Source organism: Teleopsis dalmanni, chromosome 2 (genome assembly GCF_002237135.1).
Source record: "Teleopsis dalmanni isolate 2A chromosome 2, ASM223713v2, whole genome shotgun sequence".
NCBI lineage: Eukaryota > Metazoa > Arthropoda > Insecta > Diptera > Diopsidae > Teleopsis > Teleopsis dalmanni.
The window spans coordinates 118,134,691-118,159,110 of NC_051847.1; the positions used below are offsets into that span (position 1 = coordinate 118,134,691).

The 24,420-nt window shown below is 27.3% G+C and overlaps 2 protein-coding genes across 2 annotated transcripts; both read right to left on the reverse strand.

Moving 5' to 3' along the window:
• Window positions 1-1,595: 1,595 nt before the first annotated feature.
• LOC119682075 (sodium-dependent multivitamin transporter-like) lies at window positions 1,596-4,868 on the reverse strand. Its single transcript, XM_038095422.1, has 2 exons — window positions 4,147-4,868; window positions 1,596-2,047 (listed from the first exon to the last, which is right to left on the reverse strand). The coding sequence occupies exons 1-2, from the start codon at window positions 4,647-4,649 to the stop codon at window positions 1,807-1,809; spliced, it is 744 nt and encodes a 247-aa protein (XP_037951350.1). The 5' UTR covers window positions 4,650-4,868; the 3' UTR covers window positions 1,596-1,806.
• A 9,656-nt stretch (window positions 4,869-14,524) lies between these two features.
• On the reverse strand, window positions 14,525-23,693 carry LOC119684086 (sodium-coupled monocarboxylate transporter 1-like). The gene is made up of 10 exons (XM_038098036.1): window positions 23,029-23,693; window positions 21,054-21,213; window positions 19,068-19,133; window positions 18,742-18,793; window positions 18,586-18,653; window positions 18,350-18,504; window positions 15,894-16,140; window positions 15,095-15,475; window positions 14,857-15,035; window positions 14,525-14,779 (listed from the first exon to the last, which is right to left on the reverse strand). The coding sequence occupies exons 1-10, from the start codon at window positions 23,316-23,318 to the stop codon at window positions 14,536-14,538; spliced, it is 1,842 nt and encodes a 613-aa protein (XP_037953964.1). The 5' UTR covers window positions 23,319-23,693; the 3' UTR covers window positions 14,525-14,535.
• Window positions 23,694-24,420: the final 727 nt, after the last annotated feature.

Below are 24,420 nucleotides of genomic sequence, written 5' to 3' on the forward strand. Positions count from 1 at the left end.
TTTTGATCAAATGGTATCTTCAATAATTATAGATTTATATCAAAAATCGCACAAAACAAATCTTAAATTTAAACAATTTTATTATAATTATATTACGAGTATATAAAAAGAAGTAAAAATAAATAAGAAATAGAACTAATAATTTAATTGTTCATTAATGAAGTCACATAATTCTGTACGTTTTAGTTTATTTCTTATTTGAAAATATTAAAATTAAAAGATTTGTAAGAGTATTAAATTAAACTACACAGTAACTACCACAACAAATGTAAAATACTTGAACTGGCATGCTATACCAGTTATACTCTACCAAATTCCGATATCGCAATCAATACTTACAAATATTTTATATTCTATTCTTTCTCCAAAAAACACGAATTTGCTAAGAAAGTGAGATTAATAAATTTGACCATCTGTTACTCTATCTCAAACCAATTTACTTAGGTGCCCAGCCTCAATCTGGGCCAGAAGGAGATTACTGGGTCGAGAACTACTCTCCCCTTCTGACATAAGGTGATCCTTAACAGCTGCTGGCTGGCTTTCTGGCTTTTATTCGAAAGACGGAATGTCTTCTGTCCTGTTTGGTGCTCCGGTCCGTTACAAGTTGATGCCCTTTTTATTTCTATTATATTATTATTAACTTAGGTAGAATCGAAATCGATTATTATATCGAATTACTTTGCAAGCATTGTTTAATGTAAAAGCAACACCGACACTAGAGATTTTAATTGAAGGTCTTCATAGTCTAAATTATTAGTATAGGAAGAAATATTAAAATCTGCCGATGCTTAGCTTCAGCTCTATAATGCTTTATAGCGCCATTTCAAGGATTACGAATTATTGTCAGAAACTGATGTCTACATGAAAATCTTAACATAAGTAAATTGATTATAGCGATTTAAAAAATTTCTTAATACGTCTTACATAAATGTCCTAATTTGAGTGCCTGTATATATATTTTAAGAATCTGTAATCTAATAGAATTATAAATGAAAGTACACAGACTTCACTCAATTTATTTTAAATTAATGACATGTAAAATGTCATAATGAATCAGAACTAAGATCAGCTTAAAGAAGTATTAGAATTCGGTGCCGTTGGAATGTGTTTTTATAAAAATTTGTAAATATATACGTACTTATACTTATTTTCTTTGAGAAGATTTTTTGAGATAAGATTGTGGTTAAAATACCTTGACTTCTCAATAATAATATAAAATTTAATAAATTTAATTATGGTTTTAGAAAAAATTAAAAATAAGGCAGACTGAATATGCAACTTCACGAGTAATCACTGTAGGCAAGTTACCTTTATATTATTGATTTTTAAAGAAGAATATCATCAGTCTATAATATATTTTTGAAATTACTGATAATGAACCATATATATATATATAACCCAAATGTTGTTATCCGTCATAGGTTTCATTAAAAAATAATAGAACATTGCTTCTGATCCCAATTGAATTATTCACTAAAAAAATTAGTGAATCGATTATGTTTAAAAGTATGTAATATATAGTAATAAATTGTGTTAAAATTACATGTTTAAATATTATTAATTATTATTTGTTATTTATATAGTGATGGAGATTTGATTTTATTTTGATAAATTGGTATGAGAAATTTTTAGAACTTAAAGTAAATATTCTTATGTTATTGATTTTAGTATGTATTTAAATTTAATGATTGCATGAAGGAAAAAAAGGATATTTGAGTATGACTATCTATGCCTGGTTACACAAAGTCTATGAGAATCCAATTTCGTTTCCAATTTTGCAGTAAGACAAACACAAAAACAAGCAAATCATACAAAAAGCGCCAACAACAACGTGCATTTGTGTAGAATAAGTGCAATAAATATTGAATTGACCAATGCTGTACGTACCTCGTAAGTGGAAGTTAATTGTAGGTTGCAGAATACCGGCAGGAACACGTACCAGGATATAACTCCAGACAAGGCCAGTGTAATCAATATAAAAGCGTACTGAGTGCCGTAAACATAAATTTCCGTGGAAGTGCCAAGTAACGAAATACCAGAAACAAAACTGCAAACATTTTTAAATAAGATGATTGATTTAAATACAAATTTTATAAATGTATTAACAATTATCTACGAATTATAATTTATAAATAAATAAAATTAAAACCTTATATATCTTCTATTAATTATTATTTTTTGATTATAGAGAGATTTATTTTGCAGTTTTATTGAATACTTCTTTATTCAAGAAATTAACACTAATTTTAAAGTCTTTCTCAAGAAATAAATATAAAATGTGAAGACTTAACTTGTTAATTAATAAGGAATTTATTTAAATTCGAATTTGACATCAACAGCTCAGTATACACTTCTTGTATAGACGCGAAGTTCTTAAATTTGGAGCAACTGCCTGGCGTAAGGATATTAATCCATATTTTGCCAAATGTGTTCAAGCCATATCGATGACTAGAAGGATGGTCAGATCTTTATAAGCATTTTAATCACCATGGTTTCTGATTATTTTTTGAGTGGTATGGTTTTCTGCATGCACTCTAAATTTTTTATAAGTGAAAAACATAGGTGCTTAGGACCATATTGGGTTACTATCGTGTGTCCACTGCTTTTTCAATATTTGTTGTTTGTTGAAGTATTCTTAACAACACTTGTGTAATATAGCGATTTTAACGTTGAATACAATATATAAATGAATTACTGGGAATATCATATATAGCGATTTTAGCGATTTGTTGAATACAATATATAAATGAATTTCTGGGAATAATGGATATTTTATGATATTAACAAAGTTTATTGCATTCACTTGAGCTTTACTGACATCATTTTAAATTCGTTTAACTTTTTTAACTGTTAACTTTGTCGTCTATTTTGCTTTTTTGGACATATCTCGATTAGATGAAATTCTGAGCAGATTATGCATATTCTGTCAAATTAGCACAATATTCTTGTGTGTCCATATTCCTGACAATTAATATATGTATAGTTAGTTATTTACATATTTAGAAATTAAATGGACTATGTGCGTTCACGAAGAAGGACTTATGTGTTCTTTATTATTATGTTAAAAACACTAAAAAGCTCTTGAATCAAATCAACTTTTGATTCTATAGTTTTTATAATTACAGTTATTCCATTACTGAATTTAAACAGGTTCAAGTTATATTTTTACTTGAAATGATAACTTTGTTTTCCATTTTAATCATTTTTTCGTTTTTTTCATTTTAGAAATATTAATGAAGATATCGTTGATATTTTGTTTCATTCCTATCAAAAAATCATTTTCTAAAAACCACTTTAATCTTTCCTGGTAAAGTTAAATAATATATAAAATTGTATAAAAATATCTATTTACGAACTAACTAATCTTGAACTTAAATAAATAACACCAAATTTTTTTTTGAACAGTACAGTGACTTTTCAGCAACATTTCAATTGTTCAATTGCTTGACCTTGTCTCAACTAAAGCTTCGAATGTTCCTAAATTTAGACAATCTTAAAGTACTTAAACATTTTTTACCCAAGTCTCACATTTGAATGAATCTGCTTGAATGTAAATTAACTGTAGTACGTTAGGATTTCACCATTAAGACTACTAGATTCCGTGTAGTATTGAAAGTGTTGTAGTGTCTTTAAAAGCTCAAGCTGAGTCGCCAATCATAACTTTTCGCGCGCTTTTCACATTTTTTGCTTTCCCAGTAATAATTTTCAGAGCGAGCAACGTGTCTAGAATTTAAAGAATTTCATTTATCTGTTTTCAGATTTTTTGGCGATACTTCGGGCCACTTTGTCTTGCATATTTCATTATATTTTTTAGTGCTTTGTGAAAAGAATTTTTATAAAATTTATATCGGACTTAAATTCAATTAAATTTTTTTAAAAAAAATTATGTTTCAATCAATTTTAGAAAGCTATAAGCTCTACCACAACAGAACTAAAGTGCGGAAATATATAAATGTCTTTTCCAACTATTAACCAAAAAACAATTTGTCTGTGACTGAACCAAAAAAAAACTCTGTGAACACTATTACCTAACTTTTAAAGCAAAGGCACTTACTGAAATAGTATGTAATATCATTAATCACTCTTCCACTCACACATGTTTAATCCAAATTTTAAAGAGAATTCATACTAAACAAAGACACTCACCTGGCCACCAATGATAATGACACCGGAAATACTTTCATCTTTCGGCCACCCACCAGATAGTCCAAAGCCTCCGAACCACGACGCTCCTCCATATTTCGCTTCTTCTTTTTCTTCTCAACAAAACCAAAGTAAAACCCAATTACGGCACAAACCAAAAGCATTAACACAAATACAAAATAATCAACGAAACCAAAATGCTGCAATGAAGCACTCAAATCGGCCACATTCATTTTGTTGGCAGGCGTGTTGTGTTCCATAGCAGCGGTAACGGCAGAGGAACTTTCCATTCCCATTGAGGTCGAGTGTGGAGCGATATTATCTGTACTGATCGTTGCTGCATTAAGTGTTGTCGAGCTGGTAGTTACAAAAGTTTTTACAGTTTCCACAATTGTAGCAACTGTTGAACTACTAAGTCCGCTGCTACTAGTTGATTCAGTGCTACTCTCGCTGCTCGCTACTGTCCAGCTGGGATTCACAGGAATTTCAGAACTTGACGATGACATTACGACTTTTTGCTTCTTTTTTGTTTGTTTGCTTGAGATGTTACCAAAATTTGATTTCGTTGATTTTATAGAAATTTGACGTTCTATGTGCGATTTTCTTGATTTTATGGGATTACTTAAGTGCACACATTTAAACACTTTTTGCCATTAAAAGTGAAAAACTTTCTTCTATTAATTTGTGCGCCACAATTTATAAAAACTTTTCACTTTAACTTTGTTTTTGTTTTTAATTAATGTTTTTTTTATATTTTCCTCTCTTATTTTTCCTTAACTTTTCTTGTTTCTTAAGTTTTAAAGCTGCACAAAATATAAATTTTATTAAAGTATTTATAGATTAATTATGGCAGACTATGGATTACGAAGTCCTTACATAAATTAGTATAGTATAATTTCAAGAAAATTAATGATTATGCGTTATAAGTTTATTTTTGAAAGAAACGATGCACTTGAGTGATTCATAATGTTATTTTGAGCTTGCATTATTTTCATATTCATTAATTGTCATTAAAAAAAAATTAAGTATTGATTAAAAAATATTGAATATGTTTCAATAAAATTGATTTTATATATTAAATATTTTTATAATAACTTTATATAAAACTTTTTATTATTAATTTTAATTTTTATTTATAATAATGGGTTCGAAGCCTACTGTATATTTTATCTGCTTGTTGTGTTTGTATTGGGGGTGGCATATCAATAAATCTGAACGCATAAATAAATGCAAATCTATTTAAATTAATACTTTACTTGTGTACGACTGCAATGCATCTACCGATACACTGAACTTATCTTATCGATGCACTGCATCTTATTGCCATTGTACTCAACCACAATATATTTTTTGAGCACTTTTGGAATTAATGCCTCTTCACTTTTAAAAATTAATAATTTAGTTATCCTAAGATACTTTGCAATAACTATTATTTCTATTACATCTGGGTAGATATGGCGTTATTGTTGTTCTTACTATTCTTACTGCTTACTAAGTAGTCCAATTTATTTATCTACAATATAATAATGTGTTGAAACCTCATTAAAATCGTGAAATATGTTATTAACAAATTGTGAAATGCTATCAGTGACGACAGTGATATCAAAAGGTTAAAGTAAAAGAAAACAATAATTTACACTTTAATACTAATACTAATGAGATAAGAATGTGAAGTAATATATTATAATGTATTATAGAGTTCGTTGAAAAAACGAAATGAAGAGCGAGAAGTGATTTATTTATAATAATATATATAGTTATAAATACTTTTAATTTAATATATTTAATATTTAATTTTGAAAATCTTCATGAAACTTTGAAAAATAACATTTTAATAAAAAAAATATTATTGAGTTTATTAACTTATTTATTTTACATTGAAGTGGAAAATTAATTCAAATATAAAATTTAATTTTAATATAATTACACAATAATTATTACAATAAATAATTTACAGATACTCATAAAGCTTTTCAGCTCCATATAAGTACGCATTAAATATTTCTTTTGTATCTGGAAGAAGACGATTTTAATATATTTAATATTAAAGGAAAAGAAAGGAAAAGAAATGGGAACAAAACAAGTAGGAAAAGTACCACTTTTTCAAAATTAAAGTGAATAAAACTCACGTCTTGATAATAATTACTAAGATATGTTGAATAATAATAAGTTTACTTACAAAAAAAAAAATTACAAACTAATTTAAATTTATGAAAATAAATACATGAAATTAGGAAAACATAAATTAACATTATTTTTTTTAAATATACCGACATTTAAAAAACTTTTTATTATTATTCAATTATTCAGTTTTAAAATTAATCACTTTTACTTCATAAGTATTTTGGATTATGATTAATTATTTAATTGACTTTAAAGACCTTAAAGAGAATATTATAATTTCCTTACAGATTTACGAAACAAAAAATAAATAAAGTATGTATTAGTATTGCTGATAAAGCCACGCTTTCTTTATAGTGACAAAGAAGCTATATTTAAAATTTGAAGGGTTTTTTTATAAAAAGCACCAGAATGGGCGTTTTACATATAGTAAGTAAACAATATGCATAACAAATGTTTCTACAAAAAGAATAGCTTTGAAAATAGAAAATAGGCAAAACCCAAAAGTTAACTTTCAATTCGTTGAACTTGTGTTTCCAAATAAAGCTGTAGTTTATAAGCTCGTTCTAATTTAAAGAACGGCAAGTGCTTTGGTTAATGTCACTAATTAAATAAAAAAGTGACAAAAAAAACCTGGCACTGAAAGTTTCTGCACCCTTGACTACTGGTGGATAAACACGATTAGCCATCGCTTCTAATTTGACAGGCACGAGTTCTAAGCCTTGCACTGCAGTCCAAAAAAATTATATGTGGACTATAAACTAATTAAAAATTCGAATTCCTTAGACCACTGATGATGAGTACTTGGCAATACTCGAAACAGCGTTGTATGGTCAGCCAAATTTCAATAAAATTATATAAATTTTTGTGCTTGTCCTTTCTTTCTTTCTTTGCTATTCGAAAACCCTCAAAAGAAAATAATTAATTTAATAATTATAATTATAGATATAACTAAAGAAAATTTTATTTAATTTTTAACATTTATATTATTTTTTATAATTACATTTTTCTTATTTTATTAATTAAGATTGAGTTCTTCATAACAGCTGTCCATTAAAAATGTTTTAAATGAATAAATTATGCGGACTTCCTTATGTTTTAATTTTAGTGTAATTTGGAATTTTTTAAATAATTTAGATATATAACTTGTTTTTTAAAATGGCCTTCCTTTTATTTATTTATTTTTTTTTTTGTTTTTGTAATCAAATAAGGTAACCACAACTATTTTATTTTATTATTAATAATTATTATTTTATACTTATAGATTTTTGTATTTAATTTCCAATTTACTAATTTTTATTTTAAATCATGTAATAAACTTTAGAAAGATCTATTGGTTTTATGGACTGACTGTATATAATGTATATAATGTTTAAGCAGCATATGTGATGAATTGAATCCTGTCAAATTTGAGCTGTAGACTTATGTGTTAACACTTAAAATCAACATACACTAAATTTGTGCTATTCGAATTTAAACCTTTATTAAAGTTTGTCACTTATTTTTAAAGAACAGTTATACTTTGAGGCCCTATGCTCTTATAGGAGATAAAGGAAGTAACAACAACAATACTTTTTGTGCTATGTTTAGAACTATGGCATGAAGCACGGCTATATAAATTAACTTTATTATTAAAAAATTTTTTTTTCCAATTTAAACACTATTGTTTATAAAAATATTTCTGCAGAATTGCTTCAGACAGCTCACCAAAGAATTTATTTTGAAATAGATTTATTGTCATAATATATAAAAATTTTATTTACAAATAATTTTAATAATAAGTACAGTGGACGTCCAATATAACGAATTTTATGTTGCACCCCTTGTTCGTTATATCGAAAAATTCGTAATATCGAATGTTATACATTTACCTACCAATATGGTTATTTTTAGGAGATTTCATATACACTCCGTTTCACTTGAATAGCACACTTCGTTTTTGCATTATTATTTGCTTATCTATCAATGATCTCATGACTTTGTTGTAATAATTGTTGGGTTTTTTTGTTTGTTTCTTTATGTAGTCTCCTCCAAAAAAAATTAGTACTGCAGAAATGTACCGTTAAATTTTCCCGTTAATTTCTTTTGAATTTGCATCAATAACTAGTATGTATTTCGTTTCACTTGAATAGCACATTTGGTTTTCAATTTAATTTATGAGTAGCAGCTCACCACAATATTAAGTTTTTTTTATTTATTTGTGAGTTTTAAATACAGTGTGACGATTTAAATTAATAATGGGTCGTGGTAATGCTTTAACCAACGAAGAACAGGTCAAAATAAAAAGCTTCATTGATTCTGACCTGTCTGTAACTCAAATATCAAAAAAAATCGGAAGAAGCAGAAAAGTGATATACAATTTCATTCAAAATGATCTTAACTATGGAAAAAATATGAAAGGCCGTGTAAAAAGCGTCCTCAGCTATGCAGATAAGCGGGCTATTTTGAGGCAAGCTTCAAATTCGCATGATTCGGTCAACAAAATAAGGTTTAAAGCTGGTGTCAATGCAAGCAAAACTACCGTATGGCGGGTTATTTCGAATGCCCAACATCTAAAACGGCTTAAATTAAAAAAAAAACCACCACTTAACCCTATACGTAAAGAAGCTCGGTTGACTTTTTGCCGTGCCAACATGTCATGGAGTAAGGAGTGGAATCATGTTGTTTTCTCTGATGAGAAAAAGTTTAATTTGGAAGGGCCCGACGGTTACAATTATTATTTTCATGATTTGAGGAAAGAAACTCATCAGTTGGAGCGTTTACACAGTAGAATGGGCGGAGTTATGGTTTGGGGAGCCATATCTTACTATGGCACTTGTGAACTCCAATTCTTAAACACAACTATGAACGCAAAATCGTACCAAGGAGTTTTAGAAAAAGCTTTTCCTTCATTAGAGAATCTTTTTGGAGAATTGCCGTGGACTTTCCAACAAGACAACGCCCCAATACATACTGCTCGTGTTGTAAAATCGTTCATTGAATCCAGAAATGTTGCTGTTCTGAACTGGCCACCATACTCGCCGGACCTTAACATAATAGAAAATGTTTGGGGATAGCTGGCTAGAAAAGTGTATGAATCTGGAAAACAATATTCAACAAAAACTGAACTAATTGAAGCAATTCAACGAGCATGGGCTACAATTTCCCTTGATTATATTACAATTTTGTATGATTCACTTCCCCATAGGATCTATGAGGTTATATTAAACAAGGGAGGTTCAACTCATTACTAAAATGTTAATTTTAACAAATTAATCCTTAATAATAAATAAATAAACAGTCCCTAGTGCATAAAATAATTAGATTTATTTAAAAAACAAAAATGTGCTATTCAAGTGAAACGAAATTTTTATGCTATTTATATACTTATTTAGTTTGTCATCTTTTAATATAAAAATTATTGAAAAAATGCAAGTTTTTTTATTTTTATAATAAAGATTATTAATCACACTACCTATAAAATCTAAAAAAAAATTGTTTTATTTCATTAGTTTAAAAGATATAAAGAAAAGAAATTAAATATGTGAAGTGTGCTATTCAAGTGAAACGGAGTGTATTTGAGTTCATAAATTAACTTATAAACACGTACGAGTATATATTTATTTAAAAGTATTTTTTATTCGGTTGTTACAAAAATTATTTATAAGAAAAGACGCATTCAATCATAGTGTAGAGTAAAAAAAATCATTAATTTTTGTTTGTTTTTTACTACACTCAAGACTTTTCTGAACAGCTTTTTAAAAACTAAAATTTAATTCACAACGATTTAAACGTCCGCTTTGTCAAAATTAATTTTTAAATGATATTTTCAAACAAATACATATTAAATATAAACACCTTAATATGTACATTTGTATGTCTGGATAGTATTTCGTATATGATAAACTGAATTTGTGAACAACAGATCAGCGGCGCCTGCATATATGCATTTTGCCATATATAGACATTTTTCTCAGAAAAAAAAAAGCGGACAATTACATGCATATTCTAAGCTGAATAATGCTAGTTTTATAGTAAAATTATATTCAAAAGCATAATTTGTATAAAACAAAAACGAATAAGAAACAAAAAATTTTTTGTTCGTAATATGGAGCAGAATTTTTTTTTTCGTTCGTTATATAGAACAATCAATGTAAATATTTTGGGTGTTCGTTATATCGAAAATTCGTAATATCGAGCGTTCGTTATACTGGACGACCACTGTAATTATGTGTAAATGTTCGTTTTTACAACACATATAAATTAAATAAATTGAATTTTAAAAAATCCCAACTAATTTTTACCGAAGTTATTTTTAATTTTTTTTTTTATGATCAATAAACAAAATAAATACATTGTTAATTATATGATTCAAAATGATTTAAAAACTTTCGTGATTCAATATATTAAAGTATTAAATTAAATTTTTTTTAGATTTTTTGCTTTTATTATTATTTCTGTATTTTATTTTTAATATTATTTATATTTTCCAATTTTAAGCACACATTTTAGTACATCTGCAGATCAATATCTTTAAGTATTTAACATAAAATTTGTAATTTTTAATATACTGATTTATTATATAAATCTTTCCTACACAAGTAACTTATTCGTATATATATAAAGATAATTGGCACGTCATTTAATTCATTTTTTTTTAAATAGTTTATAAGCTAATTAAAAAAATAATTCATAAATCATTTTGTTTTTTTTTTAATACAACTTTTTTATGTCAGATATAATCAGCACACTAATTTCAAATTTTTTTAAAAATATTGTTAAAATTATTTATAAATGAAATGCATATTCAGTTTTTGTAACAAATTTTTGTATTTTATATTTTGTTGATTTATTCATTTATTATTATTCATTTATTATTATTGTAATTCTGGTCATATTAAAAATATTCTTCTTTGTTTCACAGGACAAAAATAACATCGGCAGGATCACACTTTTCTTTTTTATTTAAATATTTTTTTAAATATTTTGAGAGACATTTATTTAAAAATGACACTTTTACTCTAATTTAATTAAAAGTTATATATGACGAAAAAAACCATATTTTAAATAGAAAGAATTTTGAACAGTACTAGATTTTAAGAAATACCTAGAAATATTTCTTGGTATCAATTATTCGTAAATAATTTTCCAAACAGCAGATTGTAACGTTGCAACTAATATCTTGTTAAATTGATTGTTTTAATAAAATATATTAAAATATAAATTATTCCCAAAATAAATTAATTTTTAAAATTTAATATAAAATATTTTTGCATATATTTAATAATATTTAAAACGTCGTTATTATATATATTTAGGCATTATTTATATATATTATTGATAAGACCAAACAACACATTCGTTTACATGTTGTTTATACCATATATTCATATATCAATAACAGTTAATGAAGTTTCAAATATACAATTTAATTTTGGCACATTTCATTTATTTAATGTATATATAAAGCATTTATTAACTTTTATTAAATAATTGTCACTCCGAATTTTTTTAAAAATCACGATCACTTTTTTTGGATATTTTAATTATACTAACAAATGATTATGTAAATAATTTAATAATATATAACGAATATATGTTTATATCTCAATGTTATGGTCTTTTATTAATCTTATGAATATAGATATATATATTATTTTTTATACATATTTTTTAAGGGTTTTTTTTTAATTTCGTAATATTTTCTGATTAATATTCCGTTGGCTTTTTAAAATTGAACGCATTATATAATCATTAAAATTCATATTATTTTACTATATTTATGCATTTAACATAACTGTTTGAATTATAATATTTTTTTCGGTAATTTTGCATTATTTAATATTAAATACACATTTATAAAAAATTTTCAAACTTCAAAAATATATACTTAAATTTAAAATTTATATTAATTTTCTTAAATTGTTTCTAATATTTTTACTTTTAGTTCAATAAAAGAAATTTTTCAAGGATCACCATATGTCCTTTTCAATTAATATAATTAAAACAGTAATCCTTAAAATTTCTTTTTTCCACGATCCGTAAACACATGCAAAACGTTGAAGCTACATACTCGTACTAAAGATAGGCACTTAAGATCGACATATATGTTGTGTAGTAACATACAAACACTAAATCAAGAGAAATTACTATTAAAGTAATAAGTAAATACCTACTACTACAAGGTCTGCTATCAACGCCGCCGAATGCTACCTACAAGTAAGGAATATAAAGCTTAAGCTGCTCTGACGAAATTTTACAGCATCTTAACTTTGCACACAATCGACAATGACAGTACATTCGAAACAAAAAAAAACAATCTACTGCTTTGAAATTATCTACAATTTTATTTATTTTATTTATTTTAAGTATTTGTGTATAAGCTTATATTGTAGTATTTGTATTTGCATTTCAAACACGAATGAGCACCAACTTTTTTTCAGCTACAAATCTCATTCTGCAGAGATGCTTTCTTTGATATCATCTTCTTCTCATCTGAACATGTATTCGTGCAATTTGATTGTTTCAAATCTAGTGATAATTTTTATCATTAATTTGCATATATAATCAGGAATTGTACTAGTACATACGCGTGTAATATATATATGCGTATATGCATTTTTTTATATACGAGTGTTTGCATTTAAGAGCTTGTCACTTTAATTAGCTGTCTTTATTATATGTAATAAAAGCATATGTACTTACTGGCTTATCACTTCTGGCACAGACGCGTCTTCAAGTAGCAATTAAAAAAAATTTTTGATTTCATTTTCTTAGATTAAACTAAAAATTTGGCAATTCATTTAAAATAACTTTCTAATTAATTATAATTTCAATTAAATTAACACGAAAAATACTTGTTTTAATAAAATTACGACAATGTAAAATAAAATTCAAAAGTTGAGTTCATTGACTAGAGCTATAAAATGTTTCTGATATGACAAATATGGTAAATGAAAAACATTTTTATAGTCGTCATTTACTTTACATGTATGGAGTAGGCCCGGAAACTTGACTTAAGAATATTAAACATTAACTTACTTGTTTATATTTTCATTAATCATTTCATTAAATCTGGCTTTGTGAAAGTACAACATAATATGGCAATGATTTTACTCATGATAGCTCACTTAGAAAGATCTATCAAAATAGAAATAGAATATATTATGGTATCAAAAAAAAAAACTCTAATTTAAAACTTCTATATAACTTATTATTATTGGAATATCACAACTTATAGTTGATTTATAAAGCTATCAAAATAGCTTTTAGAAATCACTAAGGTGGACTTCATGCACTTCACCAAAACGCCCAAAAAAGCCTAGCTCAATAAAGCCAAAACAGCACATGTTACGAGTATGCAGCTTGTCGCGCCATCCTATTGAAGTCGCATATCGTCTACGTATATTACTTCGATTAGCGAAGTAATATGTTGAATGTTTATCTCATACTTTTGCCATTTTCCAAAAAATACAGACATATCATACCAGATGTGACAGTTTTGTTGACATATCTACCGAGGACAACAAATTAACCCCTTTACTGAAGAATATAAGTTTTCGCACTTGAACACGTCCATTGCTTGTTATAACCATATTGTATAATAGCTAAATTTAATAAATATAGAACGCCTTAAATGACAGTTCTGTATGAAATTGATGAAAATTTATATATTGAAATATTTGATATGAAGTAACACAAAGATTGATTAAATTTTGTCTACATATATTTGTATATAAAATAAAAAAAAAACATCGAAATTACTATCAATGTTATTAAATTGAAATAAATCATTAGAAAGACTTAAATGCAACTTAGATTTGGGTGTAGTGTAAGGGTAGGGTGTAGATTTGGGTAGTGTAAGTAGTTCTATATTTTATTGTCAAAAAAATTGACATATTAACCATGAATATATATCTTTTACATACCTTTTTAATACACATTTCTACTTTATGGGGTTTTTGAAGTTTCCTTCGATGCGTTACTTGACACAGTTGAAAATGGGTATATTAACCCATTTTACAGTTTCTTATGTAAAGCATGTAAATAAGGCTGCATACGTTTGTTAAAAGTTAGTATATTAGACATATTAAGTACTTTAAATAATATACTTTATTATGTATAGATTGTTTTTTTTTACTTCGAAATTTATAATGCCAACTGTGAACTATTTTACATAAACTATTTTCTTCTAAGTGGCGATTTTTAATAAGTTTGACAGCAAAACTTAAATCTAAAATATATACTTAAAAATAATAAAAAAAAATTTTATTTAAAAGAGATTCTATGATTTTAATAAATTTTTTTTTCAGTGTTTAATAGCACATTCTGTTCTTCAATTTGTACACTTTCATATTCCATCGGTTTGATATATTTTCTTATTAAAGGTGAAAAAAGCTCTATGTTCATTTTTTTAGGATCATTGCATCCAAATACCAGCGATGCTATATGCGAGAATATAATTGATAATATTGCACCTACAGTTACATATAACATAAAAGACATCTGATAAATATATTGTGCCAATGTTTTGTCGCTAAAAGAATATAAAGTTAATTGATCATTTTAAGAGAAAGCATTTATTGAACACATTTTTTTAATTCCTGTATTTACCTTTGTAAAACTACAGTTTGATTCGCCGGTGTTATAAGCTCTTCAAACTTATAAGTACAACCCTCAGTAGAGAAAGGCTTCATGGGATATATCAATTCACCACTTGTAAGTGCAATTTTACCTTTTATACAAATCCAACTCATAGCAACGTACGCTGCAACGCTGCCAAGTAAAACACTCTATTCGAATAAAATATATATAAAATATAGTTTTTATACCATATTTTAAACTGTTTTACCTTGCCATTTATCCAAGGCATCAGGACACCCATTAGAAATAGTCCTAATAACGGACCGCTTGTCATAGTACCTATTGATATCGAAAGCTCTAAAACCGTACCCAAGTTTTCGATGACAAACACTAACCCAACACAAATAACGCCCATTACTACTACAGATACTCGCATTATAATTGCAGTCTGATGCTCTGTTAGAGGACTTTTACGAAATGTTTTTATGAAGTCTTCAAGAAACACTGCTGAAAGGGAATTTAAACCAGTGGATAAGGAACTGAGCGCTGCACTAAAGACACCCGCCACAAATAGTCCAGCTGTTCCAGGGTAATCGCTCAAAATATCCATTACTAGTAGAGGTACAATTTGATCCTTTGCTTTTGCTAACTGCAAATATCAAACAAATTTTAATTTGAGTTTTTTTTAAGGCAATTGCTTAGATTTTATAATTACAAGTTAATACTCTTAATTATGAATTAGGTTGATTTCATAAAAACTTCAACTTCATACAAATAATCCAGTAGCTATTAAATTTCCTGTGAAGATAATTTAATTCATTTCTCCTAGAAGTAATATTTATAAAATACATACTTAAATATTAAATAATAATTAAAATATGTTTTGAAATGTATCTATAATGTTATCAACCTAACATGTGTCAGGCATTATTAATTGAAGTAAAGCAAAACTATCTGTATGAAGGTTCTGACAATCATCTTTGATTATATAAATATGTACAATAAAGTGTGATTTATATAGATTATTGGACTTATTAGATAAACAAGAAAATTTAAAAAATATTTACATTTGTAGTTAATGGATCGCAGTCATGGTATGTTGCATAAATCAGGAGACCATTATATGCGCAACCTAATAACAATATAATAACTCCTATTATGTATAGAATCAACGCATGTTTTGCTTCTTTGGCGCCTGGAAGTGATAGAAACCGTTGTATGAAAACCTGATTTACTGTGATTTCCACATACAAGAAAGTTGCTCCCAAAATTATCGAAAGCATCGAAAGGCGTTCCGTAGGATCCAAAGTAATGCTAAGCGAAAAAACGAAAAATCTTTATTAGATTTTATCAATGTAAAAAAATTAAAAACCTAAAAGAAATAATTAAGAAAAGTGATTAAAAAAATTTTTTCAAAAAGTATTTAAGTGTTCTTTTAGAAAATATAAACAACTGCGACTGCTGTGCCCTGTGTTGAGAGTAAGGTGATTACGGAATTTGAGTTTTATTCAATAATATTTTGTTCGTTGTTACCAATTATTTTACGTCCGCAACATTTTTATAAATTTTTCCGCACAAACGGTACATCCTCTCAACCACTTTGAAAGGGTTTATATTATCCATAAACTCATCACTATGACAGCAATTATCAGTTTCAGCAAACATTCGGTCATTTGCGCCATATTTATATGTTTGCAGCACGATTCGACCATTTTTATTGAATACAATCATCGTTTTCCCCGATTTTAATACGTGCTATTGCCTTAATGAAACAAAAATTAGGTAAAAATTTCGAAAAAAAACTCACTCATATTCAAATTACTCAATAGTACTTTTAAATACCTTTTAAAAATTAACACTTTACTACTATTTGAAACTATGTTGTGGATTCTTTTATGTTTCTCGAAAAATCTACTAAATTTGAGCGACCAGAGCATTTAGTCTTATCAATGTTTATACAATCATTTTTTAATTGACCAAACCAGTCAATATAATTAATTTCCCTGATTTTATATTTTTATATCTTAACTTTTTGGGTCCAATATTATTTTTTCCATTCAAAACAAAACACCCATTTAATTAAAATTGCAGTAACCAATGAAATATATGACATTGGGGTGCCATTAGGGTATATGGGTCGGTTAATTCCAGATCGGTTAATTTTACTAAAAAAAAAAATCTGTGTAAAATTTTAGTTCAATTGGATTAATGAAAATGGCGCCCCAAGAGCCATTGCTTATATCTCCAACATATTTAATTTTACATAAGAACTGTCTTCCCAAAAGTTATAGATCTATTCAAAGTAAACAATTCACTCATATTTTTTTTGTATTTCTGTATTTCTAATAATTATTGAATAAAGGAAAATATAAGCTGAAAACACCCGAAAAGAAAATCGTTAAAAATGATGTGTAACGAATTACAAGTTTCCTTAATAAGATTCGTAAGGATAACCAAACATGAGATGATTATGGGGAACTTCTGGAACTTGCATTAATATATTTAGGAGAAATACCAAACTGCAGCACAAAGTTTCAAGATCCTGGGACTATACATCACGCAAGTTGGATGGCGAAAGCCATGCATGCATTACAAATATTTTTATTTAGGAAAGAGTTCAAATTATCTACAGAAGAAGAAAATGCTCTTTGCGATATATGTAAGTTTATTACGAAAGTGTGTGTTGAAGTATGGTTTAATGCTTCGTCATCAGTCACAGATCCTTTTCAAGAGTTTAATCTTCTTTTTAATCTCTATCGATATGAAAAAATTGTTGGAGACATATCTAGAGTTACTTTGGAGAAATTATGTAATCATCTTTGGTGTTTAAGCTCAAAGTTAGTTGGTTTGATATTTTTCGATTCAAATATGTCATCTGAGACAAATGTGGTTTCTAATTTGAATACAGAATATGATGACAGTTTATATACAAATATACTAAAAACATTTTTAATCGTTTCAAGTTGTGCGATAAATTCTTGAAAATATACCCCACAAAATGACATGAAAACCTTACTTTTTTCGCGGAAACTTCTCCGACTTTCGCAAATTAATGACACCCTAATATGACATACATATATATTTTGAAGTATAATAGTATTAGTGTATATATGTTGTTACCATTTATGTGTTATATGGAATAATGTGATGAAATATTGTACGTAACTGTCAATATAATCAAAACGCAAAATAAAATCTTGATTTAAAGAACAAGATACAGTATAAGTATATACCCTGCGTTCAATAAACATTATACTCAATTATAACACTAGTAAGAACTTTCTTTTTATTTCAAATATTTTGGAAAGAAAACGGTGGTGTTAAGTTAATACTATAAACACAATGTACTCGTTTTGTATTATGCAATTTTATTATATTTATGTCGTCATCTATGATAATACTACTCTTCAAACAACATCCCCCACTGCTATAGAATTTTATTGTTTTAAATTTAACATTAGGAGACATGTTTTAACCATTTTCTGTAACTATATTCTACGAGTACCTGGCTAATAATACTTACGTAGGTATTTCTATTCGTCCACTATCATAATTACGCTTCAACACAACTCCCAGACCACCTACATCACTTGTACCCTTAATGATGACCAAAATGATAGCACCAACCATAATTACAGTTTGTATGACATCAGTCCATATGACAGCTTTTACTCCACCCTAATTATTTATATATAATTTATGTTTACATATAACGAGAATAATATATTGTAATTATAATTCATTCACTCATTTACGTACCACACAAGTATAAAATATACAGACGATGCACACTACAGTTGTCACAATATGAATATTCACACCAGTTACTAAAATTATTTTTTTTAATTATTTATTAAAAATTTGAGATTTTATTTGTAAGTACTTGGCAGTATAAATTCAATAGCTACAACTCACCTTGATTAAATGCCAACGCTGGAACTAATATAACAATAGGTAACCACAACGTCTAGAATGTCATTCGAGAAAGTTTGGAAAAATGCCACCGAAGATGACCATTAAAAATTTGAAAATAAACCGCAAAACAGAAAAACAGCGGACAACAATGATTTTAATTATTGTTAATTATTTAATTTAAAAATATAAAATGTAATGTTTGTATATATAAAATTCAGTATTCAAAATTGTTAAAAAAATCTCATATATTGTTACAAATTGTTTCAAAAAAATTGGTTTAGCCTTGAGATAATATTAACTATTATTTTAATTTTAGCTTTACTTACTATTTCAATGAAAAAGAACACGGATCCAAGCAGGCGAACCCTTTTGTCGAACCGCATTTCTAAATACTGCAATATTATGAAATTATAATGTTTCACTTCAAATAAGTGTTAACTTACAATCCTATATATCGGATTATCGATGAATATTTTGTAAAGTTATTTTTAGCAATAATGTATAATAGTTTAAATTATAAACTCATATTATTTCCCACTTCCACCTAAATTGACAATTAAAGTTAATTGATAATTTTCTATTTTATACACAGTAAAATATTTCCAATAGATAATATTATAAATAACTAGGTATGCACCCGTGCTTTACTACATATCTAGCTCTAATGCATATCTTACTTCCCATGCTCTACCAACTCATTTCATGAACATTTTGTGGCAGCCGTATACGCTTTTTCCAACAACGACCACAGACAGTTACGTTTTGTGGTTGCATTCTGCGAACTTCATTAAATAATATATCTTATAATACTGAAATTTTTTTTTAATAAATACAACAAGTTCTGTGTAAATTTTTGAAGACAATTCTAATAAACAATTTATAAAAAATACATCTTTAAAATTGATTTGTAAAACTTTTAATTGAAGTTTGTAGTAATGAATATTTTTTGATACAACTGCAGTGTTTGTTCATCTATTTACCTCTCCAACTTGGCGTCTATTTACTTCTATTTGGGGTATTTGTTTGAATTGAATTGTAACGAGTTTTCAACAGGATACGCGTTATAAAAGTATATAAATGCACTGTCCATTGTAAAAATACAGGAAACAGAATTTCAACTTCAACTAGATATGCTCGAATTTTTTCAACAACGGAAGTTCATTTCCAGCAATTGTGCTTTTAAGTCAAGAGTAACCAAACTAACCTTTTCATTACAGTAGAACAATATTAAGTAAGTCAGAATTAATACTTTTCTAAAAAGTTTCAAAGTAACCACTACAACAAATATATCGAGATTTTTTTAGCTGCATAAAAACTTAAAATGATAATACAAAACAGAAATATTGTTGGAATGAGATTTTTTTAATTATAATCTGGTAGATTATTTCATTTATTTTTTGACTATATTTTCTGGCATATGTCTGCCACAGCTACGAGTGGCTTGGTCCATTCGATCAGTTCAATTTAGCATGAACATTGGCTTCCAATGCTTCAAGAGTTGCTAGTTGACTAGTTTGTCTCGACATAAACTACACCATTTAACATAACCACATAAAAAGTAATCGTTCAGGACCACTTCTGGAAATAAAGTTGTTACCAAATTGATTTTACAATAAATGTTTGTTTGACTAATGTTTGTTTAACGATATTTAACTAATTAATTTTTAGAAACAAAGGGGATTGCTCCTTTCCCATTTCTAAAGAAATAAGGACCGATGTCGCCGCCAGCGTGTAAACCACACCAAACAGTCGTAGTTAATTACTTAACTAATTAAAAAAACAGAACAGACTCCTAAAAGGTCTATGTGGAATTATTCTTATCATCTATTGTCTATCATCTATTGTCATTATCAGAACTATCTTAAATTATTATTTTTACTTATGGGATCGGCTTAGACAAATGCTGTGACAATAACTTAAGATAAAACCTTACTTAATAAACAACAAAATAACTCGGATATATGTACATAACCCATGTTGTCATCCGACATTTGTTTCATACATTAAAAAATAATAGAACACTGTAATATATAGTAATAAATTGTGTTAATATTCCATGTTTAAATATTATTAATTATTATTTGTTTAGCATACTCTGTGTGTTTTTATATATAGTGATGAAGATTTAAGTTATTGAATTTAGTATGTATTTAAATATAATGATTGCATGGAAAAAAAAAAGGATAATTGAGTATGACTCTTTATGCCTGGTTACGCAAAGTCAATGAGAATCCAATTTTGCAATAAAACAAATACAAAAAACAAGCAAGTATAAGTGCAATAAATATTGAATGGATCAATTCTGTACGTACCTCGTAAGTTGAAGTTAATTGTAAATTGCAGAATACCGGCAGGAACAGGTACCAGATTATAACTCCAGTCAAAACCAGTGTCATGAGTGCAAAAGCGTATTGAGTACCATAAATATAAATTTCCGTGGAAATGCCAAGCAATGAAATACCAGAAACAAAACTATAAATATTTTTATATAGGATCATTATTTAGTTTAGGTTTACGTATTTCTTTAATTACTTGTATTTTAAAAAAATGCAAAAATTAACTACTCTCAAAAGAAATAAGTGAAATATCTTCAATAAAAATTCTGTTTCATCTTTAAAAAACATTACTGAAAGTAACTCATGTAATGAACTATAGTTAAGCTTTATTAGTACAATATTAAAGAATAACTTAACTATATCAGATCAATAGACTAACGTAATAATCTTCTTATCGAAAGCTTAACAAAATACGTACGGTGCAATACTCTAAAACTTTTCAACATCATCTTCTCAGATCCATACACTACCTTTACTGAAAGTAAAGGTAACTCCAGATTTTTCAAGAAAATATACGGAAATTCGCACATTATTAATTTAAAAACTCACTGCCATGTTATTCGTGGCAGTTATGTTACATATTCGGGCAATTGATGAGAGCTATCTAGAACTCAGTAAACTAATCTGCATCATTTATAATATTACCGACTGTAATAACCCTTCAAATTTCGATACTGCCTTTTTTAAATATTTTCTTGAGGTCTTTTCTTGATGACCCTTAGGAATAACTGTAGTAGAAATACATCTTCAAATTTAGAGGTCCAAAATGACACTTTCTAAAAAAATATTTGTGGAGAAGCTTATTAGCTTACCTTACTAGAAGTGTACTAGATGGATAAATTGGCAAATATACAGACTTACACGCAGACAAAGATATAGATACAAATATAAACAGTTCGATTTGTTCCATAAAGATAATAAATAATATAAATGCCTTCTTGATATATTCGTCAATGTCGTATAAGCATCTTAAGCTATATATACCGAATAACCATTTCAAGTTTTCACGGTCAAGATCAAATATATATATTTATATATATTTGCCTGAAAATATTTGTGATTTACTCTTAAAGTTAAATGAGATACATGAAATTTTTTTTTTATATTATAAAAATTTGACTTCTTTAGCAACAATTCCATTGTTCAATTGCTTGACCTTGTCTCAACTTAAGCTTCGAATGTTCCTAAATTTAGACAATCTTAAAGTACTTAAACATTTTTTACCCAAGTCTCACATTAGACTGAATCTGCTTGAATATAAATTAACTGTAGTACGTTAGGATTTCACCATTAAAACTACGGAATTCCATGTAGTGTCTTTAAAAGCTCAAGCTGAGTCGCCAATCATAACTTTTCGCGCGCTTTTCACTTTTTTTGCTTTCCCAGTAATAATTTTCGGAGAGAGCAACGTGTCTAGAATTTAAAGAATTTCAATTTTCTGTTTTCAGATTTTTTGGCGATACTTCGGGCCACTTTGTTTTGCATATTTCATTATATTTTTTAGTGCTTTGTTATTGTATTTTGATTGTTCGCCTTGATAAAAATTTCATAACGCTTTCTATGCAATTCATAGCAATTTTCATATTCAATTAAATTTTTTATAAAAAATTATATCAAAGTAGTTTTCAATTGCTTTTCCATAAAAAGCAAATTTTTGTTTCAATCAATTTTGGAAAGCTATAAGCTCTACCACAACAGAACTACAGTACGGAAATAAAATATATAAATCTCTTTTCCAAACTATTAACTTGTCTTCAATACCACACCAAAAAAACAATAAAATTTATTTGTGATTGAACCAAAAAAAAGGAACCCACAGAGGAACTCTATTACATAACTTTTAAAGCAAAGGCACTTACTGAAATAGTATGTAATACCATTAATCACTCTCCCACTCACACATATTTAATCCAAATTTTAAAGAGAATTCATACTAAACAAATATACTCACCTGGCTACCAAAGACATTGACACCGGAAATACTTTCATCTTTCGGCCACCCACCAGATAGTTCAAAGCTTCCGTACCACCACGCTCCTCCATGTTCCGCTTCTTCTTTTTCTCAACAAATCCAAAATAAAACCCAATTACGGCACAAACCAAAAGCATTAACACAAATACAAAATAATCAACGAAACCAAAATGCTGCAATGAAGCACTCAAATCGGCCACATTCATTTTGTTGGCAGGCGTGTTGTGTTCCATAGCAGCGGCAACGGCAGAGGAACTTTCCGTTCCCATTGAGGTCGAGTGTATAGTGATGTTATCTGTACTGATCGTTGCTGCATTAAGTGTTGTCGGACTAGTACTCACAAAAGTTTTCACAGTTTCCAGAATTGCTGAACTACTAATTCCGCTGCTACTAGTTGAATCGATGCTATTCTTGTTGCTCCAGCTGGGATTCACAGTAATTTTGGTAGTTAATGATGACGTTGCGACATGTATTTTTTCCTTCCTTTTTTCATTTGCTTAATATGTAATTAAAATTTGATTTTCTGGATTTTATAGAAAATTGACGTTCTAGGTATGTGCGATTTTCTTGATTTTATGGGATTACTTAAGTGCACACATTTAAACACTTTTTGCCATTAAAAGTGAAAAACTTTCTTCTATTAATTTGTGCTCCACAATTTATAAAAACTTTTCACTTTAACTTTGTTTTTATTTTTAATTAATGTTTTTTTTATATTTCCTCTCTTATTTATCCTTAACTTTTCTTGTTTCTTATGTTTTAAAGCTTCACAAAACATAAATTTTATTAAAGTATTTATAGATTAATTATGGCGTACTATGGATTACGAAGTCCTTACATAAATTAGTATAGTATAATTTTAAGAAAATCAATCATAATACGTTATAAGTTTATTTTTGAAGTCATCAATGATGTTATTTTTGATTCGTAATTTTCGTTAAGTCGGTTAAGTCTACAGCACCTATCATTTACAAAAACGTAAAGATTGAGTAGGATATGATGAAAATATTTTAAAGTTAAGATATTGATTTTATATTCCTAATATTTTAATATTAATGCCTGTGCATTTTTTACAAAACTATTTTAAGAAATAAAAGAAATATCTCATTTATTTTAAGAAATATATGCGACGAGCATTAAGGATGTAAAAGATTTAAATAATTTTTTTTTATTGGTAAAAATTAAAAACTCTAATCGCACTTCGTTTTTTCTTTTTTAAAATACATAAAAGCTATCAGATAATAATTACTTACATTTTCAGTGTCTTCTTTTATGTTAATAGTTCAGTTAATAGTTTTTGCATGTTTTTGTTATATTAATATATTTTTTATATATGAATTTGTGTATTGAAAAAATTAAAAATATTCTATT

Bases quoted from the DNA above. Each gene is read 5' to 3' on its own strand.
- LOC119684086 (XM_038098036.1), bottom strand. From the start codon at position 23,318: ATGGGAACGGAAAGTTCCTCTGCCGTTGCCGCTGCTATGGAACACAAC. The intron at 19,134-21,053 runs GTACGTACAGAA...ATAATATTGCAG, and splicing joins AATTAACTTCAACTTACGAG to TATTTAGAAATGCGGTTCGA. The intron at 14,780-14,856 runs GTAAATACAGGA...ATATTCTTTTAG, and splicing joins CAAACTGTAGTTTTACAAAG to CGACAAAACATTGGCACAAT.
- LOC119682075 (XM_038095422.1), bottom strand. From the start codon at position 4,649: ATGTCATCGTCAAGTTCTGAAATTCCTGTGAATCCCAGCTGGACAGTA. The intron at 2,048-4,146 runs GTGAGTGTCTTT...AAATGTTTGCAG, and splicing joins TCATTATCATTGGTGGCCAG to TTTTGTTTCTGGTATTTCGT.